This window comes from Danio rerio, chromosome 10 (genome assembly GCF_052040795.2).
Source record: "Danio rerio strain M-AB ecotype USA chromosome 10, GRCz13ab, whole genome shotgun sequence".
In the NCBI taxonomy this organism is placed as follows: domain Eukaryota; kingdom Metazoa; phylum Chordata; class Actinopteri; order Cypriniformes; family Danionidae; genus Danio; species Danio rerio.
The window spans coordinates 40714625-40736944 of NC_141030.1; the positions used below are offsets into that span (position 1 = coordinate 40714625).

General features: G+C 36.5%; 1 protein-coding gene across 19 annotated transcripts in view; it reads right to left on the reverse strand.

Moving 5' to 3' along the window:
* Positions 1–22320, reverse strand: part of myo18aa (myosin XVIIIAa) — a 124669-nt gene that overhangs the window by 50264 nt on the left and 52085 nt on the right. For 15 of the 19 annotated variants that reach the window (XM_087271176.1, XM_087271168.1, XM_087271174.1 and 12 more), the window contains 12 exons: positions 21629–21692; positions 21406–21550; positions 18186–18350; positions 15443–15533; positions 15164–15362; positions 13363–13449; positions 11190–11331; positions 10939–11098; positions 10504–10690; positions 8818–9013; positions 6495–6604; positions 3549–3614 (listed from right to left, as the gene is read on the reverse strand). In XM_087271176.1, coding sequence (XP_087127302.1) covers positions 3549–3614; positions 6495–6604; positions 8818–9013; positions 10504–10690; positions 10939–11098; positions 11190–11331; positions 13363–13449; positions 15164–15362; positions 15443–15533; positions 18186–18350; positions 21406–21550; positions 21629–21692 — 1612 coding nt within the window. Of the gene's footprint in view, positions 1–3548; positions 3615–6494; positions 6605–8817; positions 9014–10503; positions 10691–10938; positions 11099–11189; positions 11332–13362; positions 13450–15163; positions 15363–15442; positions 15534–18185; positions 18351–21393; positions 21551–21628; positions 21693–22320 lie in introns of all 19 variants that reach the window. The other 4 variants (XM_087271175.1, XM_087271167.1, XM_087271180.1 and 1 more) reach the window with 1 other exon arrangement.

A 22320-nucleotide genomic window follows, 5' to 3' on the forward strand; every position in this document is an offset into this window, starting at 1 on the left:
AAACGTAACATTCTGTAGTGCATTTAGTTATTGCCCAGCAGGCACACAACGTCATAAGACGTTGATATTAGGTTAGATTTAGGTTGTAATGTCAGGTGACCAAAATTCAAGTCTAGTCAGCGCCTAAGGACAACGTTATTTGGATGTCCAATAACGATGTCAAATGATTTCGGGTTGTGAGAGAGAAAGTGACCAAAATCCAATGTCGAGCCGACATCTTAAACCAATGTCATATTGACATCAAACACTGACATTTATTCATCAGTTATGGCAACCAAAATCCAACTTTCAATAGAGGTCATAGTGGTAACGTCTACACAACGTGAAGCTGCAGCATCATTAGACGTTGATTTTTGGTTGTTTTTAGGTTGGACGTTGGACATTGACAAAGGCCTAACATTGGGTTTTGATGTCAACCCAATTTTCATCTCCAAACAAAATGCAACATCCCTACAATTTCGGGGTATAACATCAATCTGATGTCGTATTGACATCTTGTGCCTGCTGGTTGTGTAAGACCATTTCGGTCAACATAAAGTAAACATCCGTCATCTTCTCATCAGTGACAAGCATCTAAACAGTCTCCGGGTCAATGCGTGTAGATTTTTTGGACATCTTCTAGTTCATTATGTTGCGATTTACCTTCTATGTGCGATTTGATGGACTTACAGGACTGATTTTTCAACAAGAAAAAATAAAGTAGTAACTGCAGGTTGAAGGAAAGTAGTTGGAATCCTTTATGAAGGGCTCCTGACATTATAATCCATTTCTGTGCCGCAGTTCAGCCTCCGCAAACGTTGACGCCAATTGCAGCTGCCACAAAATAATTACAAACCATTCCAACTTATAATACGCTCCAATAAACCTCTGTTCTTCTGGGAGCGTGCCAGACCGGGCTTGTTTACACGCGACACTGTTTATTTTTATTTATTTTTTTATCCAGGGGTCCTTTTGGCTCACCGTGATTTTCCAGCTGATGGGATTAAACTGTTGAGCGCCAGCGTCTGTTCACACTGATTAGGACACCAGGAAAAACAAAAACAGACAATGCAACTCATGCCGAGATGAGAGTTTCTTGGATGGACAGACTGAGAAACACTGCAAAAATGCTTTTCTTAAGCTCAGATTACATGTTGTTTTTTCCCAAATTTCGGCACGATTTGTTTGGCGTAGGGTTTCATGGGGATTCGTAAACGACAAATAGGCATTGGGACGCAAGATTGTTTCCTTACGTGTAGTGTGTGGCAACCAATGCCATGTCTGCAATGCTTCACAACGTCATCACAGCATGTTTCAGTTTTTTGTCTAGTTCCTAGTCCAAATACGTATTTAAAAATGAAGACTTACATCAAGAAGCATTTTCTAGTAGGCAAGTTTTTTCCTTTAAACTAGCAAAATAATAAATATGAAGAGCGACTTTTAATTTTCAGTCAGCCAGCTCAAGCAAACTTTCATTCCATTGTAAAATCCCAGCATTTAAGATCTAGTTTCTTCAAAAACCAGTGATCTGATTGAGATATGATATAAAGTCTCAGACTAGACAAGAAGCAACACATTAAATGACATTGTTCTGCACCCTGTCTTTAAAATCTGGAGATTTATTTTACCCCTGTATTTTCAATAGAGTTTGAGAGGTCGCTGGCGGTGCTTTCATTTAAATGACTCTTTCATCTCATTTTACACTCGAACAACTAAAGTCTATTTAACTGATTATATTATAATTAAATTACATTATTGATGATGTCAAAGGAACCTTGTGAAATTGAAAAGAGTCAAATTTACCATTCACCTAAAGTTTATCGGTGGCTAACAAAAACTATGCTGTGCAAAAAGCACATAGGTTTAGTAAAATAATCTTGTTTTTGGATTGAAACAATATTATTTTACTAAGTTAATTTAGACTTTTTCTAAAAAAAAAAATAAAATAAAATAAAAACATTTGTTCTACTTTTCTTTTACCTGATAAGGACAGCAATAATGAGCCTGTAGTGCATATCCGGGTAACGGCAAAAGTACCAGAACTAGAAAAATCTTGATGGTTCTGTGGGTCTCGTCTATCAAATCTGATCTTTAATTTGTGTTTTCTGTTGGGTTCAAGTCAAGTAATTGGTATTCTACAGCTTTATTTTCTTTCTCTGAAAGAATTTTAGAATTTCCTTGGCTGTGTTTTGCATCACTGTCGTGCTGAAATGTCCAGCCTGGTTTCATCTTTATCCTTCTAATGTAGAAGTTGGACTGAAGCAGCTAATATTAATTTATATTGAGGAAGGGCAGAGGATTACTCAAGAACTACTGAGATTTCAGCTGCATCATTTAATTATTACACATAACGTCATTTGCAAATTTGATTTTAATTTTAAATTTGTTTTCTTAGCATATATGGATTTCTTTGGTTGTTACCGACATTCGAGGAAATTTCATGTCAGTGGCACCTTTAGAAATATGTTTTCTGAACTTTGCTACCAGGACAAAAACTGAAATTTAGCACCACAATCAAATAGTTTTTTCATTTGTTGTTGTGAAATCTCTTTTGCCAGTTCACATGCACATCGCAATTTCAAACAAAACTTCGAAACATAATCAAGATGTTGTTCAGATCATTAGACCTGTGGTTTTTGTTTGTGGCGTATTAAAAATGAATTAAGCTATTTTTGATTAAAGCTATTTTTAGGCTATAAATAAGCTATTTAACCTATAGGCCCACAAAGAATCTGCAGATTTCCCAAAATTTTCAGCCCATCGAGTCGTGTTTAAAATTATATTTATTCAATTTCGAAATTAATTTCAGTAATATTATTGACTAATATGAAAATGTTTATATGATTTATTTAGAATACAGTTTGTAAAGGAATATTTTCAGTTGTTTAGTAGATATACTATATGGGAGACTTGCTTTGTTTACTAAATGAGTGGTTTAATTGGATTTGTATTGTTAACATAAAAAAAAAAGTTTAAAAGGTTTTATTTTTATTTCATATATTTAGTTTTTAGTTACGATACTCCTAAAATCATTCCACATAAATCTGCAGATTTTTAAAAAAATTCTGCACAGAAATAGCAAAAAATGTCCGCAGATTCTGTCTGGTCCTATATTTACTATTGTAAGAAATTATCAGCATTTGGTATATACTTTCAGTACCACCTTTGCTTGAAATGACCCGATCTAATCCTGTTTACATGAAATAAGCTGCTGCTCCCAAGCAGGCTTAAGCTACCAGACCTGTTGCTATGACAACAACCCTCAGATGAGTTTTGAAGAATGAAACTATCCTGGATCGTGTCAAATCATCAATAGCCAAATCCAGCTAATTGAGTAATGCACATACAAAGAACTGACCCCAGGTCTCCAGGTCTAGTTCTTACCTGGCTCAAATGCTACTTGATTTAAGATTAAATATCATTTAGACATTTGGAATAAAAACAATACCATAACTCTTAAGTAAGAAAAGCCACTTTTTCTGCAGTGAACACAAAAATTTTGACTCACCTGCATCATCGGATGCTTCTAAAATCACAAAACGAACGTAAAAAAGTGTGTATAAACTCACCCTGCTCAAACCCATGTGATAACTGCTCTTCTCCAGTTCCAGCGACTCCAAAAGCTCCTCTACAGCCTGCAATGACACACACACATTCACACACTCACTGTCATGTCCAGTTCACACAGTGTACATTACAAAGCACTGCTGACCCTGGTGCAGGCCTGCAGGACACACACTGGCCATAGAGTCCCCAAACTGTCCAGACCACCATCACCACTGACACTGTCCCTCTCTCTCACGCAGAAAGGTCTGGAGAACTCGATCTGTCTGAAAGGGCCCGTCTACATTACTACAGTTAAGGGGGATCTGGCCCCTGACTACTAAAGGGCCATTGTTTGAATGGCTTCACAAAACAGCTTCTCCTCCGAGACGCGTTTCCACCTCCCTCTGTCTCTTTCTCTTAGTGTCTCTCCAGATCTCCAGTTTTGCGTCGTTCCTTTTTTTCTGGGACTCGAAACAACACTAACCTTCACTGCTGTGTCACAAAAGGAGGACGGGTGTCTTTTTACCGCAGGTTATAGCAAAAAAAATTATAATAATAAAATACGGATATGTTATATGTACAGTGGAAGTTAGAATTATTAGCCCCCTTTTGATTTTTATTTTCTTTTTTAAATATTTCCCCAACTATTTTAAACAGAGCAATGAAATTTTCACAGTATGTCTGATAATATTTTTTTATTCTGGAGAAAGTCTTATTTGTTTTATTTCAGCTAGAATAAAAGCAGTTATTAATTTTTTAAAAAACATTTTTGGGACAAAATTATTAGCCCTTTTAAGCAAATTTTTTTCGATAATCTACAGAACAAACCATCGTTATACAATAACTTGACTAATTACCCTAACCTGCCTAGTTCACCTTATTAACCTAGTTAAGCCTTTAAATGTCACTTTAAGCTGTATAGAAGTGTCTTGAAAAATATCTAGTAAAATATTATTTACTGTCATCATGGAAAAGATAAAATAAATCAGTTATTAGAAATGAGTAATTTAAACTATTATGCTTAGAAATGTGCTGAAACAATCTCCCAGAACAAAACAGAAAATGGGGAAAATAAACAAAATAAACAGGGGCGCTAATAATTCAGGGGGGCTAATAATTCTGACCTCTACTGTATTTTATATAAACAGTTGAAGTCAGAATTATTAGCGTTCCTGAACTGTTAGCCCTCCTGTACATTTTCCCCAATTTCTGTTTAACGGAGAGAAGATTTTTCAACACATTACTAGACATAATAGCTTTAATAACTCATTTCTAATAACTTTATAATAACTTATCTTTGTCATGATGTACAGAATATTTTACTAGATATTTTTCAACACACTCCTATTCAGCTTAAGGTGACATTTAAAGGCTTAACTAGGTTAATTAGGCAAGTCATTGTATAATGATGATTTGTTCTGTAGACAATCAGAAAAAAACATTGCTTAGGATTGCTAATAATAATTGAAAAGTTCAGATGCAAAAACCTCTAAGTGCCGTCTGAAATGTCCATTGAAAATGAACATTTTTCTCAGCCTCCTTTGTTTATTTTGCGATATTTCACTTTAAAGACCAGGAAAAAGTATTATTGTTTGCCATAAAAGTGATGTTACTGAAAAGTGATGTTACTGAACTTTTCCATTACACTACTACACAATGTGACTACATGATCTTATAAGTGTGACTTTTTTCTTTTCTTTATGTTTTTATTTCTGCCATTATGGCTATCTCACAAGTGTGACTTCATTTTCTCTTATTCACAGTGTTTTATACCAGACTTTACTCATCAGAAAATATGATTTTATATCATAGTATGAAGATTTCCTGTTTTTTTTTCTCTCATAATTGTGACGATATAATATATAGATGTAAACAGACTTGTATTTTATTATCTATTACAATATGACTTACTTTTTATCTAATATTTATCTCATAATATGACTTAACTGTATAATGCACAGTATGACTTATCAGAAAATATGACTTTATATCATAATATGCATATATTTGATTTATTTTGAATATATTTTTCATAATTACGACTATATCCCACAGATTTTTATTATAAAATGAATTTATTAAAACATCATAAAAATCTTTATTTATATCTATATATTATATAGTCAAAATTATGAGAAATGTAATCTAAAAAAATCCGATATATTCATATTATGATAATAAAATCAGTTTACTTATCAGAAAATATGACTTTATATCATAATATGAATAAATCTGATTTATTTTGAATATATTTCTCATAACTGCATCTATCTCTTACGATTGAGCCTTAATCTCATAATTGTGACTTAATTTCTTTTAATTATGATTATATATTTCAAATAGGCAACAATTGTGATTTGGCTTTCTCATAATTACAGTTTTATATACCACATGACTTTATAATGTACATTTTGTGACGTTTTTACAATACCTTAATAGTTAACCTGCATATAATTTATGCAAATGACATTAATATTTAAATCGAATGATGCATTATGCTAAATTTCCTAATGAAGCTCCAGCAAAGCCAATTTTTTCCTTGCATTTGGCACAGGGTTAATCCTGAATCCTGTCTGCCATTTACACGCTCAGGGCCACAGAGCAAAGGTTTTTGTGTAGTAAAACTCTCCGTTCCCCTCGGCTAATCACAGGGCCAAAACCCGATTAGGAGGCCCCTGGATGGAGCCGTTTTTTTTCCAGCTAATAATTACAGTACATTTGGGCATTTAGTAAAGCGCTAAAGCCCAGAGCAATTACTACATTTTTCCTGTCTCGTCCGAGTATTGATTCAAGTTGGAGGCCCAGCTGGGGTTTCTTGATTAAGCCCTCACAATAACCCTGATTACCCAGAGTTCATTTCTGCCTCAGACTCAGACAAAAACACACACAAGAGCCCAAAACTTCATTTCGCCAGCTTTTGTTCTATTATTCCAATGCTCATTATTCTCTTAAATACTGTATCTACTCACTCGTTTTTCATCTTTCACGATGTAGTTTCGGCCGAGTTTCTTGGTCAAGTGAGGAGCCAGAACGTCAAAGCGTCTTCTGAACTCGGAGAACACCATGTGGTCGGGATAACCTGTGCAAAACATTCAGATTTTTAGCTGGAATTAATAAAGCGGACTTGATGTATGTAAGGCTTCTAGTGCAATAAATTGCAAAAGCTTTTGTCATGGTATACGGTAGCACGTCATGATTTTGCCAAGCACGATGCGATCCTAGATTAACATCTATGTTGATCCTATAACATCATTTTTGTTCAAAAATGTAATCCATACCTTTTCCCTACCCCTAAACCCAGCCATAACTGTATATTATTCCCAAAATCAGAGGGGAACATTAGATGGATAACAATCATGTGAAGTGCATAAACCTAACCGTAAGGCTAATCTTAACATAAACTGAAAATAAATCCCTAATTCTGATTGGAATGTTGTTCCAGGATCAATATACACTCATTGGCCACTTTATTAGGGACACCTTACTAATACCAGGTTGGACTCCCTTTTGCCTTCAGAACTGCCTTAAGCTACGGTCACACTACAGTTTGAGAATGCGATATTCTGTTGTGTGGAATTTCTGCCCAGAGATGACATGTTTTGATCCTCGACTGTTCTCACGCAGTCAAGTGATGCGATTTCGCAGGTCAGAGTTCACCAAGCTTGAACTTTGCAAACTTGAAACTTGACGCATTGCATGACCCCGCAGTTCCGGTCTGATGCATTCGCGTGCGTATGAATGGAAGTCTATGGGAGGAAATGCCCAGTGTGACCGCAGCTTCAATCCTTCGTGGCATAGATTCAACAACTACTAGAAATATTCTTAGAGATTTTGGTCCATATTGACATGATAGCATCACACAGTTGCTGTAGATTTGTCGGCTGCACATCCTTGATGCGAATCTTCCGTTCCACCACATCCCAAAGGTGCTCTATTGGATTGAGATCTGGTGACTGTGGAGGCCATTAGAGTACAGTGGCTCACTGTCATGTTCAGGAAACCAGTCTGAGATGGACATAAAGGGATGGACATGGTCAGCAACAATACTCAGGTAGGCTGTGGCATTGACAAGAAGCTCAATTGGTACTAATGGGCCCAAAGTGTGCCAAGAAAATATCCTCCACACCATTACACCACCATCAGCCTGAAGCGTTGATACAAGCCAGGATAGATCCATGCTTTCATGTTGTTGATGCCAAATTCTGACCCTACCATCTGAATGTCGCAGCAGAAATCGAAACTCATCAGACAATGTTTTTACAATTTTCTATTGTCCAATTTTGCTGAGCCTGTGCGAACTGTAGCCTCAGTTTCCTGTTCTTAGATGACAGGAGTGGCAACCGGTGTAGTCTTCTGCTGCTGTACCCATCCGCCTCAAGGTTGGACGTGTTGTGCGTTTAAAGATGCTCTTCTGCATACCTCAGTTGTAACGAGTGGTTATTTGAGTCACTATTGCCTTTCTATTAGCTCAAACCAGTCTGACCATTCTCCTCTGACATCTAGCATTAATAAGGCATTTGCACCCACAGAACTGCCGCTCAATATTTTTTCTTTTACAGACCATTCTCTGTAAACCCTAGAAATGGGGACAGGTATAGCTAATAAAGTGGCCGGTGAGTGTAGATGTTAAACCAAGAACATGTACTTTGTGAAATTAGGTTGGTGACATAAGGTTTTATCACGGTATTGACCCAAGCAGCAAAAATATTAATTTTACAGGTATAAAAACAAAAAACACTTTGCATATTGTTTTACTGTGTATACGTGTTCAATGTTTTAAACGATATAAATTGCAAAAGAATGATAAAGTACACTTTACAAGAAAGTCTCATTAGTAAAAAATAGTTAATGCATAAAAATCAACAATGAGAAATAGCCCTATTGAAGTTTTTTAAGTGAATTTTAATAAAACGATTCAAACTTTTGATTTTAATGCATTATTAGGAATTGACTAAGAAATTAACATCAGACTTTAGTTATATTAACTGATGGTAACAAATAGAGCCTTACTGTACAGAGTTAACAAACAAAAGGCCTATAGTCACAGAATTTGTCATAGAAAAGGTGTCGTAGGAAGGATTAACTGTAAGTATTAGTGTTTGAAAATAGATCAAATGCTGTGACGATGATGAACTATTCTTAAAAAGCACTCTAAAAGTGTAAACCAATAATTATGAACTGTATTTTCCTACAATATCAATATTGTGCATGTTCATTATCTTGATATATTGAATGAATATTCAATATATCAAATGTCTACATGTTTGATTGGATATTCTCATATTTTCTCACCTTGTCTGTAAATCCTTAAGCTGTCCAGCAGTTTAAAGCCGTGGATTTGAGCCCTGAGCAAAGCCACATCGATCTGCATAAGTCCAGGATCACAGCTCTCATCTGGAGACCCTGCGGCCCTCAGAACCTCCGCTCGGGGTAACAGACAGTGGACAAAGTGAACTTTGGATCTGCGGATGGTGTCCAACAGTGCATCCTGATTGAAAGGACCAAATTTATAAATTAGCATAAGAGTGTGATAAATAAAACTCTGTTGGTGATTTAGACAACCTGCAAAATAAAGAATCCAGACACAGCAGCTCATTTGCATCAAAACCAATATAATCTATCAAGAGGAACTGTTAAGTCTTAAACATCAGTGTAATCAAACATATTCGCCCATGCTTGTGTCGTTAACATGTCAAAAATAAGATGAGTTGGATAACATCATCTTTTTCTTTTTGTTGTTTCTCATCTTAAACTGTAAATTTCCTTAAAAATGCTATTAAACCCATTTCCTTTAAAGTTAAGCCAGCTTAACAGTTCCAAGTTACAACATGTTTAGTCACTTTAACTAAAGTCAACAAGTACAGTAAACTTATTACCTTAAAAGGTGCTGCATTTAAGTTTTTAACTCTTCTAAAACATAAAAATACCACAATATGTTTGCAGGTATTGAAAAAACATGTTAAGTGAACATACTTGTTTATCTGAAAAGCAATGCTAAAGTCAGTTATTCTGCATTGAAAATGTGCTTTCCGTGTCGGAATGTCTGTCTTTGCTTTGGTTTCTATAACCAGCCCACTGCCAGTTTAAAGTTTCCATGAAGTGCTTTTTGAAATTTGCATATTTTTTTTCAATGTTTAATGTAATCTCAACCAAAAAATGAAGGGTAGCACATTTATTAGCTCTTCCTCTTTGTAAAAACAGCCAATAAGGTTTTGTTTTAACCACAGCTCTGCCAGTAAGAGTGGTTGAACTCAAGCATATCGAATGAGAAGTGTCTTGAAGGGGGCGGGGCATGTCAGAGACTTGATTGGACAAGATTTGATGAGAAACTGAAGTATGAGGTGACGTGAAAAAATCGTTGATCCACTTAAGCGTGACAAACTGCAAGCTCTGGATGTTTATTTCAGTTTTATATTTTCATATTCTCCATATTTGGAGCACACTAGCTAATAAATATTCTTAAAACTAACAGACTGAAACTAAAACCTCATTTTTTTTTATTTCATAGGACCTTTAACCAATTATATTTTGGCCCCCCTGAAAACAGTGTATTTTCAGTCATAAAGGTCGAAAACGTGACCTCCAGAAGACAGTTGCAGCCTCCAAAATGAGACGCTGTTTTAAAATGATAATAATCCACATGAGATGGTTTTTAATTAGCAAATAATATAAATATTACAAATGTCAACCTTAGATGAGCAGCTTACAGTGTTTGGCTTAATCATCAGACACATACACTCCAGTTGGTGTCGTCAATCTTTAGACTGTTAGTAATTTGAGCCGAAAATCTGTAGTTTACTAGGAAAAGATGGGCAGTTTTGCTTGGTTATTGTAACCCAATGTTGGTCAAAAATGGAAAAAGCCAGCTATTGGAGTGTTGGGTTAAAAAGTTAATGTTTAATTTGTTCAAATTTGACCCAACAGTATGAGAACCCAGAAGTTGTTAGAGTATTCAGCCTGGGACTCTTGAAAACCCACCACTTGGAGTTTAATCTGAAGGCAAAGAGACTTCTTTTTGACCGCCGCCATGCCTGTGGTGAAAGTCTTCCTCATGCTGGTGGCCCGACGCATGGCGAGCTGAGAAACGCCCTCCAGTCCAGCAATAGATCCGGTCAGAACCGCAGCACTGCTTGAGCGACCCACAAACATCCCGCTGATGCTTTTCCTGTTAGAACAAAGAGAAGAAATATGATACCGTGTCTACAGCTGATGATACTGAGAAAAACAACAAACATTTTCTAATAGATGAATGATTCAATGACTAAATGCGTCAGATTTATGAATGACTCTTCTGAATGAGTCCAATGTGATTTCGAATCTGCAACAAAATCTGACATAAACTCAAACCCAAACCCCAAAAATGTTGTATCTTATGCACATATTTGACACCTAAAGTGATGTGATCAGTCTTACTTCTGTGAGTTCAGCAGCAGATTGGCTGCGTTCTGGGGGGTGGGGTTTAGCCTGGCTAGATTCAGCCAACCATATGTGTCATATTCCACCCAGTCTGTCCCATGACTGTGTCCGAGCACAAAGTGGTTTGTGTTTTCGCTTTTAAGCACCACTGTGTGACCTGCAGAAAGACAACAGAATGCACAAACTGGTCCCAGGCAGAATGTAAACTTTTAGGAGTACTATTTTTTGTGATTGACTGTGTTTGTGACCTGTACTTTCCCCCTCGGCAGGGCCATAGTAACTAAAGAGTCGCTGCAGGAGTGTTTCCTCAGACCCTCCAGGCTGTAAAACCTCCTCCTCCATCAGCCAGAACAGACCTCTGGCTTCATCAGTACGAGACAGAGTACGTACCTAAAGCACAGACATGAATGTCCAGTCGAAAAATAACAGTGTTCACTTTTCAACACACACTTTTCCATCAGATCTCATATACCTATAAACATTGTTTAATCAGACCACAGTGTGTCACTTTGACTGAAGGGACAAGATTACTCTACAGTGGCAAGGAACTTTCTCATCCACATACAGTTGAAGTCAGAATTATTAGCCCCCCTGAATTATTAGCTCTCCTGTTTACTTTTTTCCTCAATTTCTGTTTAATGGGGAGAATTTTTTTCAACACATTTCTAAACATAATAGTTTTAATAACTCTTTTGGGGGTATAACAGTCTTATAAATGAAATATTAATAAAGTGCGTGAGTAAGTGGATTTGCTGCATTTTTACAAATCTCAGCCAGACAATATAATGACAAAAAAAACACTTATGATAGCCTAACATAAATCTTTATTTGTACCTTTAATTTATTTTTTTTTAGCTATTGTTCAAGCTACACTAATGTCTTGAAATGTAACTAACACATTTAGCTACTATTATTTTAAATGACAATAGATAGTAACATTTAACTTTTTCCTAACACTGATAGATGATTAGTTGGGTAAAAGGCAATAGGTGAAGCATGATTACTCAGGTTATGCTGATTTCACTATGTTTTTTTAGCGGTTATTCGAATAGCCTATCCGTGGGTTAGCTTGGATGTGTGGGCATAGTTTGATGTCTTTACCTAAAACTTTAAACACTTATGTTATAAAAAAAAAAAAAAAAAAAAAACGGAACGAAATAAGTAGAATAAATTATAATTAAAACCATAATTTTTAAGCTAAAGCCATGATTACAATTACAATTATCAGGACAGCTTATCTTGGCATAAATCAGTCATAAACATGATTGTCATGAGGCTATTATTATTATTATTATTATTATTATTATTTATTGTTATTAATAATAATAATAATATCATGAATATTATTTGAATATTGTGATTGCATTTGAAAAATTTATTTTGAATTTGTAAAATTAAATATCAAATATTGATAACTTGACATAAACAAATACATCATAACCTGTCTTTGTCCTGACAACTACAATTACCAAGTCAGCATAACTTGTCATAAATCTGTCATAAACATGATTGTCATGAGGCCATTATTATTATTATTATTATTGTTATTATTATTATTATTATTATTATCATTATTATTATTATTATTATTATTCTTTTAATCATGAATGTTTTGTAATATTGAATTTGAAAATTTTAATTTGTCAAAGTAAAAGTCAAATAATATCTTGACATAAACAAATACATTATAACCTGTCTTTCTCTTGACAATTACAATTTTCAGGACAGCATATCTTGTCATAAATCTGTCCTTAACATGATTGTCATAAGGCCATTATTATTATTATTATTATTATTATTATTATTATTATTATTTTATCATTTTTTTAATCATGAATATTTTTAGATGTTAATTGTATTTGAAAAATGTAATTTGTCAAAGTAAATGTCAAATAATAACTTGACATAAACAAATCCATCATAAACTGTCTTTGTCTTGACAATAATAATAATCAAAACAACATAACTACTCATAAATCTGTCACAAATTTGATCATCATGAGGCCATTATTACTGTAATGAATATTTGAAAAATGAATATTTTTGGAATATCTTAATTGAATAATTGAATATGAAAAACTGAAGTAAATGTCAAAGACTTTTATGACAGCATCATGATTATTTAATAACATGTATTTACATTTTAACATTCTGTACGTTTTTACATTTGTAGTTGAGTTCAGCACAAAATATTATCGATGCTGTCATCAAATTCATGACACAATTCACAAAATCCTGGAGGGACGGATTGACTGAATAGATGGATTGATATGCGACCCCCCCAAAAAAGCTAATGTAATTTCAACTCAGCAAGTATAATGATTGGATAACACACAGTAAGTATACACAAGAACATTCACTAAAATAGTCAGACAGACAAACAAGCATCATGTGTTGAGTGGTTGTGGACGAGTGTCTCACCAGGGTTTGACTGGAGGACTGATCGATCACAGCCACTGAGCGAGAAGGACTGGGCTCCAGGTCATCCAGAGTGATTTCAATGTTCTCCTATGGGACACACAGACAGAGGGTTCATGTGTTGAATTCATTTGTGACTCATGATGCTCTGCTTCAGTTAAAATACACAGAAATAAACCAACCAGCAAATAATTGAATATGTTAATACTTGTGGAGATAATCAAAATAATAAGCCATTATAATGTGGAAGATGAATAAAACATATGATAGATATCATAAAAGCAAAGACTATGTAAGAACTGGTAACACTTTACATTAATCTTTTATTAGTAAATATATTTAATTGTAATTACAAACATGAACAATACATTTATGTTAATGTTAGTTAGTGAAAATAAAGTTGTTCATTGTTAATGAACCGACTGAATACTTTCCCTCTTCCCTGCTATGTCCGATCATCAGTGAAAATGGTATAAACCAATATGGGGGTCAAATTATACTGACATTATTTGTTATTAGTACTAATATAGGCTGCATGTTGGCTCAGTGGTTAGCACTGTCGCCTCACAGCAAGAAGGTTGCTAGTTCGAGTATTAGCCACTTGGCATTCCTGTTTGGAGTTTGCATGTTCTCCCCGTGTTGGCGTGGGTTTCCTTCGGGTGCTCCAGTTTCCCCCACAGTCCAAAGACATGCGCTATAGGTGAACTGGATGAACTGAATTGGCCGGAGTGAATGACTACGTGTGTGAAGTTAGTGCAGTGGTTCCCAACCACCGGGCCGCGGACCGGTACTGGTACGTAAAAACAATTGGTACCGGGTCACATAAGAAATCATAAATTATTTCTGTAGAAAATATTCCCCCCGTGACTTGGTTTCTTCCACTTACCCCCGCCGTCTCACGTGAAATAGACAATGCCAAAATCCACCACGGAGCGGGAAGAACGATCGCTAGAATGTAGCTCAGTGATGGTTGTTGATAGTTTAAAGTTATAAAACAGGTATTATAGAGTCCATGTCAGCAGAGCATTTAAGGACTGTGCATATATGTGTGCGTGCATCGCTAAGTAAGTACCCGAAATCATTGCAATATGTATCCTAAAATGGAGTTTCACATAATCATACTCATTAAGGCTGTAACATGCCAATGCATACATTTAATTCGGCTATATTATTGTTAATATGTTCGTCAGTTGAGATGTTTGGCACAGACGTTATGTATTTGATGCATATAAACCTTGATTGAAACATAATCAGAGCGCGATAGTGCAACTAGCTGTTCATGATTAACCTGGATGCACGAGCGCAGCAGCTGTGTTCACGTGAAGACACCCAACAACGCATCGTTGTAAAATGGACAAACGTTGACCGGTCTGCGGTGATAAAAAGGTTGGGGACCACTGAGTTAGTGTATATGGATGTTTCCCAGTAATGGGGTGTGGCTGGAAGGGCATCCACTGCATACAACACATGTTGGAACAGTTGGCGGTTCACTTTGCTGTGGTGAGCCCTGATAAATAAGGGACTAAGCTGAAGGAAAATGAATATATAGTACTGATATTGTTATTATTTTTTAAAATACAGATTACCCATGACAACCCCCTATCACACACTTATGTAATTTTGACATCCTTTAAGAGAGATCAAACATTAAATCAAACCCCTCCAAGCCCCCCTGTAAACAGCACCCTGCAGAGAGATACAAAAGAGCTGGTACTGCCCTAGTGCCCTATTTTTTTTTACATTGAGAGTGTAACGTGTTTTTGTTTTACACAAAAGACACAGAATCATGGGTGTTTTTACACACCTCCTTGTAACGCTCCAGCTCCTTTACGAACGTTCTCTCCTGAAAAAGCGTCTGTAGACGTTCCTGAGCATAATTATGGCAGAGCTCCTCAAACGTGGCGCTGCGCTGTATCTGAGTCTTCACCTGCCGAGGGTTCTGGAATCCTGGAGTGTCCACAATCAGCAGAGAACACAGAGAGTGCTGACTGGACTTCAGCGCTCTGAAAAGAGACCAAAAAAACATCTCTAAACACACTAAATCAGCCCCCACTGTACTGGGTGATTAAGGGTTACTGATTACCTGTTAATCAGAGAGATGATGAGCGTGAAGAGCTCTGAGTATAAACCAGCCGCCATGGACTCCAAACACTCCGCCGCTGTGGCTTTAGATGCTAAAAATGAACACAAAGTTCACTTGTTTTGAGATATAAAATAGATCTTGATTCGTGACATAAGCCATGAGAGTATTTATTCATAACGTGACACATCATGAACATGGAGATTTTATGTATGCTTATGACAACTGTCTTTAAGTGCTGTTCACTCAATTATGCTATCTTTGGGTGCTTTCACACCTAGACTTGTTTCGGAACCTGCCTCATTTGCCCAGTTAGCGCAGTTGGATTGGCATATGTAAATATAGCAACCAAAACAATTGGTCCGAGATCGCCTCGCCTACAATCCGAGCCCAGCTATATCACAGTGTTATATGGATATGTAATAGGCATAAGGGCTATATGAAGAGAGTATTATGAGTAGGGCGGGAGGTCATTCCAGACATTTCAAGTCTCCTGGAAGTTCCGGGAGTCTTCCGCAAATGTTCCAAAATGCCCGCAAATGAGTGATAATCTCCCTGAAATCTTGCGTCTCTCTCCCGGTCCTCAAATAAGTCGCACACCCTTCTCACCCCTTCCCACCACATCCCTGCTCGCTCTTCAGACACGTCGCGCGCACCATGTCAAACACCACCAAGATGTCTTAGTTATGACTATTTTACATAAATACAATATAACCTCTCTTTGTCTATATCATCAAAACTTGACATTACCAAGACAAATTGTCATAAACCTGTCATAAACATGATTATCATGATGCTATTATAACTGTTGTGAATTTTTTAACAGCGTCATTAATAGTTTTTTTTTACCTCAACTACAGTGAAACAAATCGAATTTGTCATTAAAATGGCATTAAATATCAGTGTCACTGTTTTAAAATTACATAAAATTATTAGAAATTTTCATAAGAAATTCAGTTTGTTCCGCTGAAAAAGAAAAGTGATCAGAAGTTTATTTATAAACTAATTTGGAGAGGATCACATGCTTATGATTGACCTCAACTGGTCCTGCATTAGCAATCCAGGATTCACCAATCGGATGATTTCTAACTCACTATATATAATCAGAGTTTCTTACCTTAGTTACCTTCGCCTTGAAGAATCCCCCCCCCTCCCTCCATTCCTACTCCTACCTCCTTTCCTTGACAGCGTGGCATGGCAGCCCAGTAGTTAGCACTGTTGCCTCACAGCAAGTTTGTCATTGATTCAAATTCAGACTTGGCCAATAGACGTTTCTGTGCAGAGTTTCCCCCTGCATGCGTGGGTTTCCCCTAGGTTTTCTGGTTTCCTCCCACAGTCCAAAGACATGTGACATAGATGAATTGACCAAACCAAATTGGCACCATTGATAAGCTCTTAATCAGCAATTCCTAATTGCCATTAGCCATATAAAAAGCGGGAGTTCTTGAGACATACCAGAGCTTAAACTTCCCTCTTGCCTTACAAACGGAAGGGAGCCCCAGGGAAAGTAACTATTTCTTAACTTTAAAAAAAGTACATTTGTCAATTGACTATAAAATAAATATAAAACATTGTACAGTAATCTACACCATTTTAATGTTGTTGTGGGATAATGTGAGAGATAACAGCAGCATGTCCTCAACTATATATCTAGATATTATTTTGTTTAATTCTGTGTTTGCGGTGGAGAAAAATTCAGTTTTATGTGCTTTGACATCATGGCGTCATCTCCTCCTTTGGTAGCAGAGCTCATGTTATCACCTGCATAGCCACTAATTTTGAGGTGGGATGTTACAACATGAGGTGCTTCATTAGATTGGAATTACTTGTCAGCGATACAGAGAAACTTTTTATCCTTGCATGAGTTGCACGATAGATAAACATTCCTGCCATTCACCTCAACCAGGGACAAGTAGTGCTTATATTTCTAGTTAGCAAATGCTACCTTTGAACTTTTTGGATTTGCCATCATTCTTACTTTGGATTAGACACCATCTTATGTTAACACCACCACTACTCTGCCACTGATTGGCTAACAATAAAAATTTACTCTATCTAAACCAATCATCAAGTTCTCTGTTACACCACTTTTACGCCAATCATCATCACTGGTTGGTTATATGTTCTGCCCCAGCACCGAACACACATATACACCAGAGAAAGAGAGGTACTTTGGCTGAGAAAGACGCTGCTCGCATGTAAACAGCTTCAATGTTCTTAATTATAGTAACGCGGATCTTATTGTCAGTAACGGTAACGACGTTGTAACAGGGGAAACAGTGATTCTGTGAAACATAAATTGGGGACTTGTCCGGGATTTGAACCTGGGACCTCTCGCACCTGAAGCAAGAATCCTACAACTAGACTGTGTAATTCTTAATCACTCGTCACTAAAAAAAGTATTGCTGCAAGTAACGCTATTTATTTATAGCACCTTTATTTCCATCACTGATCATAACGATTATGTTTATGACAGGTTTATGACAAGTTATGTTGTCTTGATTACATCAAGTTGTCATGACAAAGGATACAATGTAACTATTTGTCAAGTTGCAAAAAAGACAACTCAAACAAATGTCATCTTTGCATTTATTTAATTAATGGCACTTAATGACATTTGTTATAAGCAAGCATAGAATCTTCTTCATAATCATGGCATGTGCTTTGTCATAATTATAAAGGTGTCAGTCTTATGAACACCCCTTCATGTAAAGTGTTATCAAAGGCAATAGCAAAGATAAACTACCTGCGTGGTCCGTGTCTTCCGTACTCGGCCGGAGGCTTGCAGAGCGTGGTAGTGTACCTTTTCCTTGAGGTTTAAAGATGGCAGAAGACAGCTCCTCCAGTGAGCAGCCCAGAAGATACGCTGCTTTCTGTGCCCATTCATGTCTGGCAAACTGCTTTCGGCCAGCTGAAAGGTCAAAAAGCCACATTCGCAAAAGAAAAGCAGCATTACAACAAAACCTCCATCACATTACACTGAACTACAATAGATTTTCAAGCTACTCTGAGAGCTCTTTGGTCAAGCGTCCGGAGAAACTTTCATCTCCTGGATTGAGGATCAAAGAAAGGAACATTTTCATTCGGGCGCTCGACATCAGAGAGCAGAAACAAGCACAAAGGCTGATGAAAGGTGGACACGTGGTTGTATTAAGATGCTAAATAAATAAGAATGATAAAAGCAGCCACTAGAGACTGAGTGAGAGTAACTTGCATTTACCTGCGTCTGTTTCTGTGTTAGGATGGGAGCAACATGCAACATCAACACATGCAATAAAACACATGATTACAATGGTTAAATAAATAAAAAACAACTGGTATAGATGAAGAAACACTATTAAATACTGATGATGATGATGACTGACAAATGTTTTTAGAGCTCAAACACACACGAGACTGCTAGATTAGTATTGTGACTCTACTGACTCTTAGTGGACAGATGGTAAAATACACTCAGTCAAATGAATGAAAGTGATTCAACTGCAAGCAATAGCGCTATGCTAATATTTGTGAAGGATATAAGAAATAATACAATAAGAATTTATGGTAGAAGGCGATTAGGGTTAAGTGATTTTTAATTATTTTTTGAACGACATATGTCAAGAGTAACAGTAAAAAAAACATTTATAACGTTACAAAAACTCTAAAGTCAAAAAGGTAACATAATACCATCATATTTGAGAGGTTTATTTAATGCTTGATCAATACAGAGTAAATGAAAAGCATTTGTTTAATATAGATTTTGTAACATTATAAATGTCTTTACTGTCATTTTTAATGAATCTAATACATGTTATGTGTTTACTGTCATTTTTGATTTATTTAATACTTTGCTGATCAACAGAATATTTTAAAACAGGAGCATTTGTTCAAATCATTTATTAATTTTAAATATTTTTTTAACATTATAAATGACCTTGATGCTAATTTTTGCTAATTCGATGCATACTTGATCAATATAAAGACCAAAAGATCTGCGTTTATTCAATTTTAATATATTGTAAATATCTTTACAGTCATTTTTGATTATTTTCACGCATGCCTAATCAATAGAACCCAAAAGAACAGCATTAAGTGTCATTTTTCAAACATTATACATGTCTTTTCAGTCAGTCATGATCAAATTTAAGACATTTATAAAGTTAAATATATATTTTAAATAGATGCAGTTCTTTTGACTATTCTGAACATTAATAAATCAAAACAATTATCAGTTTTCACAACAAAAAAAAGCACAAAGAGTCTAAACAAAAAGAGTCTAAAAAGTTTCCAAACAAAAATATGAAATGGCACAATAATTCTAAACACTGGTTGTTTCTACTATTAATCAGAAATATTTAATGACGCAAATTGTCTAATGGCTCGTTTCCACTAAGTGGTATGGTATGGTTCGGTACGCTTTTATGGCCGTTTCTGCTGTCAAAAGGTACCAAAAGGGTACTGTACCACTTTTTGGGTACCCTAAGGGTGCTTTCACACCTGTGAATCGATTCAGTTGTTCCGAAACAGAAATTACATTAGTTACATTGTTGCTCTTTGCTCTTGGAGCGGTTCGCTTTCACACTGCAAAGTTTCTAATCGGACCAAAAGAGCTAAAACAAGTCACGCGCGAGTAAACTCTCTTCACATTGGTCAGAGTGTCAGGATTTATTTTGCAGTGTCCCGCTAAGCTGTCAGGAGAGGTGGTGGTTTGGTGGTGATTGACAGGGTGCACGCGCGACGTGACTGAGGAGAGACGCGGTGGGGAGGGGTGAGAAGGGTGCGCGATGATGCCTATTTGAGGACCGGGAGGGAGACGCGAGAGGGAGGAAGACGCGAGATTACCGGGAGATCATCACTCGTTTGCGGGCATCGGGAGACTCGCAAAACTTCCTGCCCTACTCATAATTCTCTCTTCATATAGCCGTTAGCCTATTACATATGCATAAAACACTGTGATATAACCGCGCTCGGATCAGATCGTTTTCTCACTGCAATTGAACCGCTCCAGGGTTCGTTTCAATCGAGCCGAGTCCACCTCACTCAGGCGGTCTCGGAGGGATTACTTTGGCACGGAACAGAGCGTGATTGCCCTGTTCACATATGCCAAACGAACCGCGCTAACTGGGCAAACGAGATACATTCCGAAACAAAAGTGTAGGTGTGAAAGCACCCTAAGGGTAGCCTAGCACACCAAAAAGGTACCAAAAGGCGGAGCAAGACGCTAAATGCTATTTGTTTACAAAGAAGCATCAATCGAGCAGAAGAATGAAAACAAAACAAAACGCCATTTTTAAATACACAGCCGAGACATTATGTATTAATACTATATGCATATAATAATGAGCCATGGTTGACCCGAGCTCAGACAAACCTTGTTGTCGTCATGATGAACAGCCACAAAGCCAAGAATAACAAAATCTGCCAGGTCCTACTTTTGTTTTACGAGGTCTCCTAAAGGTGCGAGCGGTTTCACTTTCTCCAGGGAGCTTGTGATCGCTCGCGTGCGCATCTATATTTGAAATATCGAACTTTCTGAACTGATGATAATAACATGCGACGTTACCGTAGTCTATTTCGCACTGTCATTGACCTGCAGTTATAATCAAATCATGTTCATAGAAAAGTTAGTCATGAACATTTATACACAAGTATTTATGTGTATAAAGCATCTGTTTTGTGAGAAGTGCTTCTCACATGATATGTGAACGACCCGTGCAGCTTTACTTTGAGCGCGATTTCCTACAGTGAGAATGACGTCAACTTGTACACCACACCCACTAAAAGGATGATAAAGGTGACCTGTACCGACCCGTACCATACCGTACTGTACCAGTCAATGGAAACAGAAGCATGACTGTAAAGTGCCACTACTGACTCTCAGTGGACAGATGTTAAAATACACTCTTTGCAGTCAGACATTCCTTTATTGTAGTTCTCTTCCTACATTTAAATATTTGTATTAGTTTAGACACTGGTAGCTTTACCTTTAGTGGCCCCGGCAGCACCGAGATGGTAAATGGCCCCTAAGATCAGCCAGACAGTCTTCAGTTCTTCAGGAGAGACTCCCAGCACTTTCATGGCAGCCTGTAGCTTGGTGAACTGCTGAGTGGCTTTCTGCTTGTCATCGAGCTACAGAAAAGGGCGTATGATATAAGGTTTACTGATAAAATAGTTATGCATTATGAAGATCTGTGTGGCTTTTCTTACCTTTGAGGGAGGATGGAGTCCAAAAGTGCTGTTCTCAGCCAAGTGATTGAAATGAAGTTCAGTCCTGAAAGGCAGACAAAGTTCCTTCAGCTGATCAGCTTTAATCTGAACAAGTTGCTGTTGTGGAGGAACATTCACTTGCATACTGTTTTAATCATTTATCTGCACAATTCTTGATATTGTTGCAGTCTGTTTAAAATATTGAACTAATCTGAAGAAATTTGAATTACTTAACAAATTAATCAGTCTTCTGAATCAGTCTCTTGAATGAATGATTCATTGACTCAGTCGGTTGTGAAGACTTCACTTGTCCCAGCTTTTGTTAGCAATTCTTTTGAACAACAAATGATTCAGTGATTACTAGAAAAAAAGTATAACTATTTTTGTTTGAGTTTCTTAAATGAATGATTTAGTTACTCACTCAAAGATTTCATTACTGGATGATTAAGAATTTTTGAACTAATAGTAATTCTCTTGAACAACAAATAATTCGGTGACCAGGAATTATCAGTGTTTTTGTAGAAGATTCTTATAAATGAATGGATCAATGTCCATTCTTCATTACTCAGTGTCATTACTTGATAAATAAACTTTTCTCTTAAACAGGTGATTCAGTTACTAGGACTTGTTTTATAACTGGATGAATCAGTATTTTTGAATTATTCTCTTAAACAAACTATTAAATCCCTTCG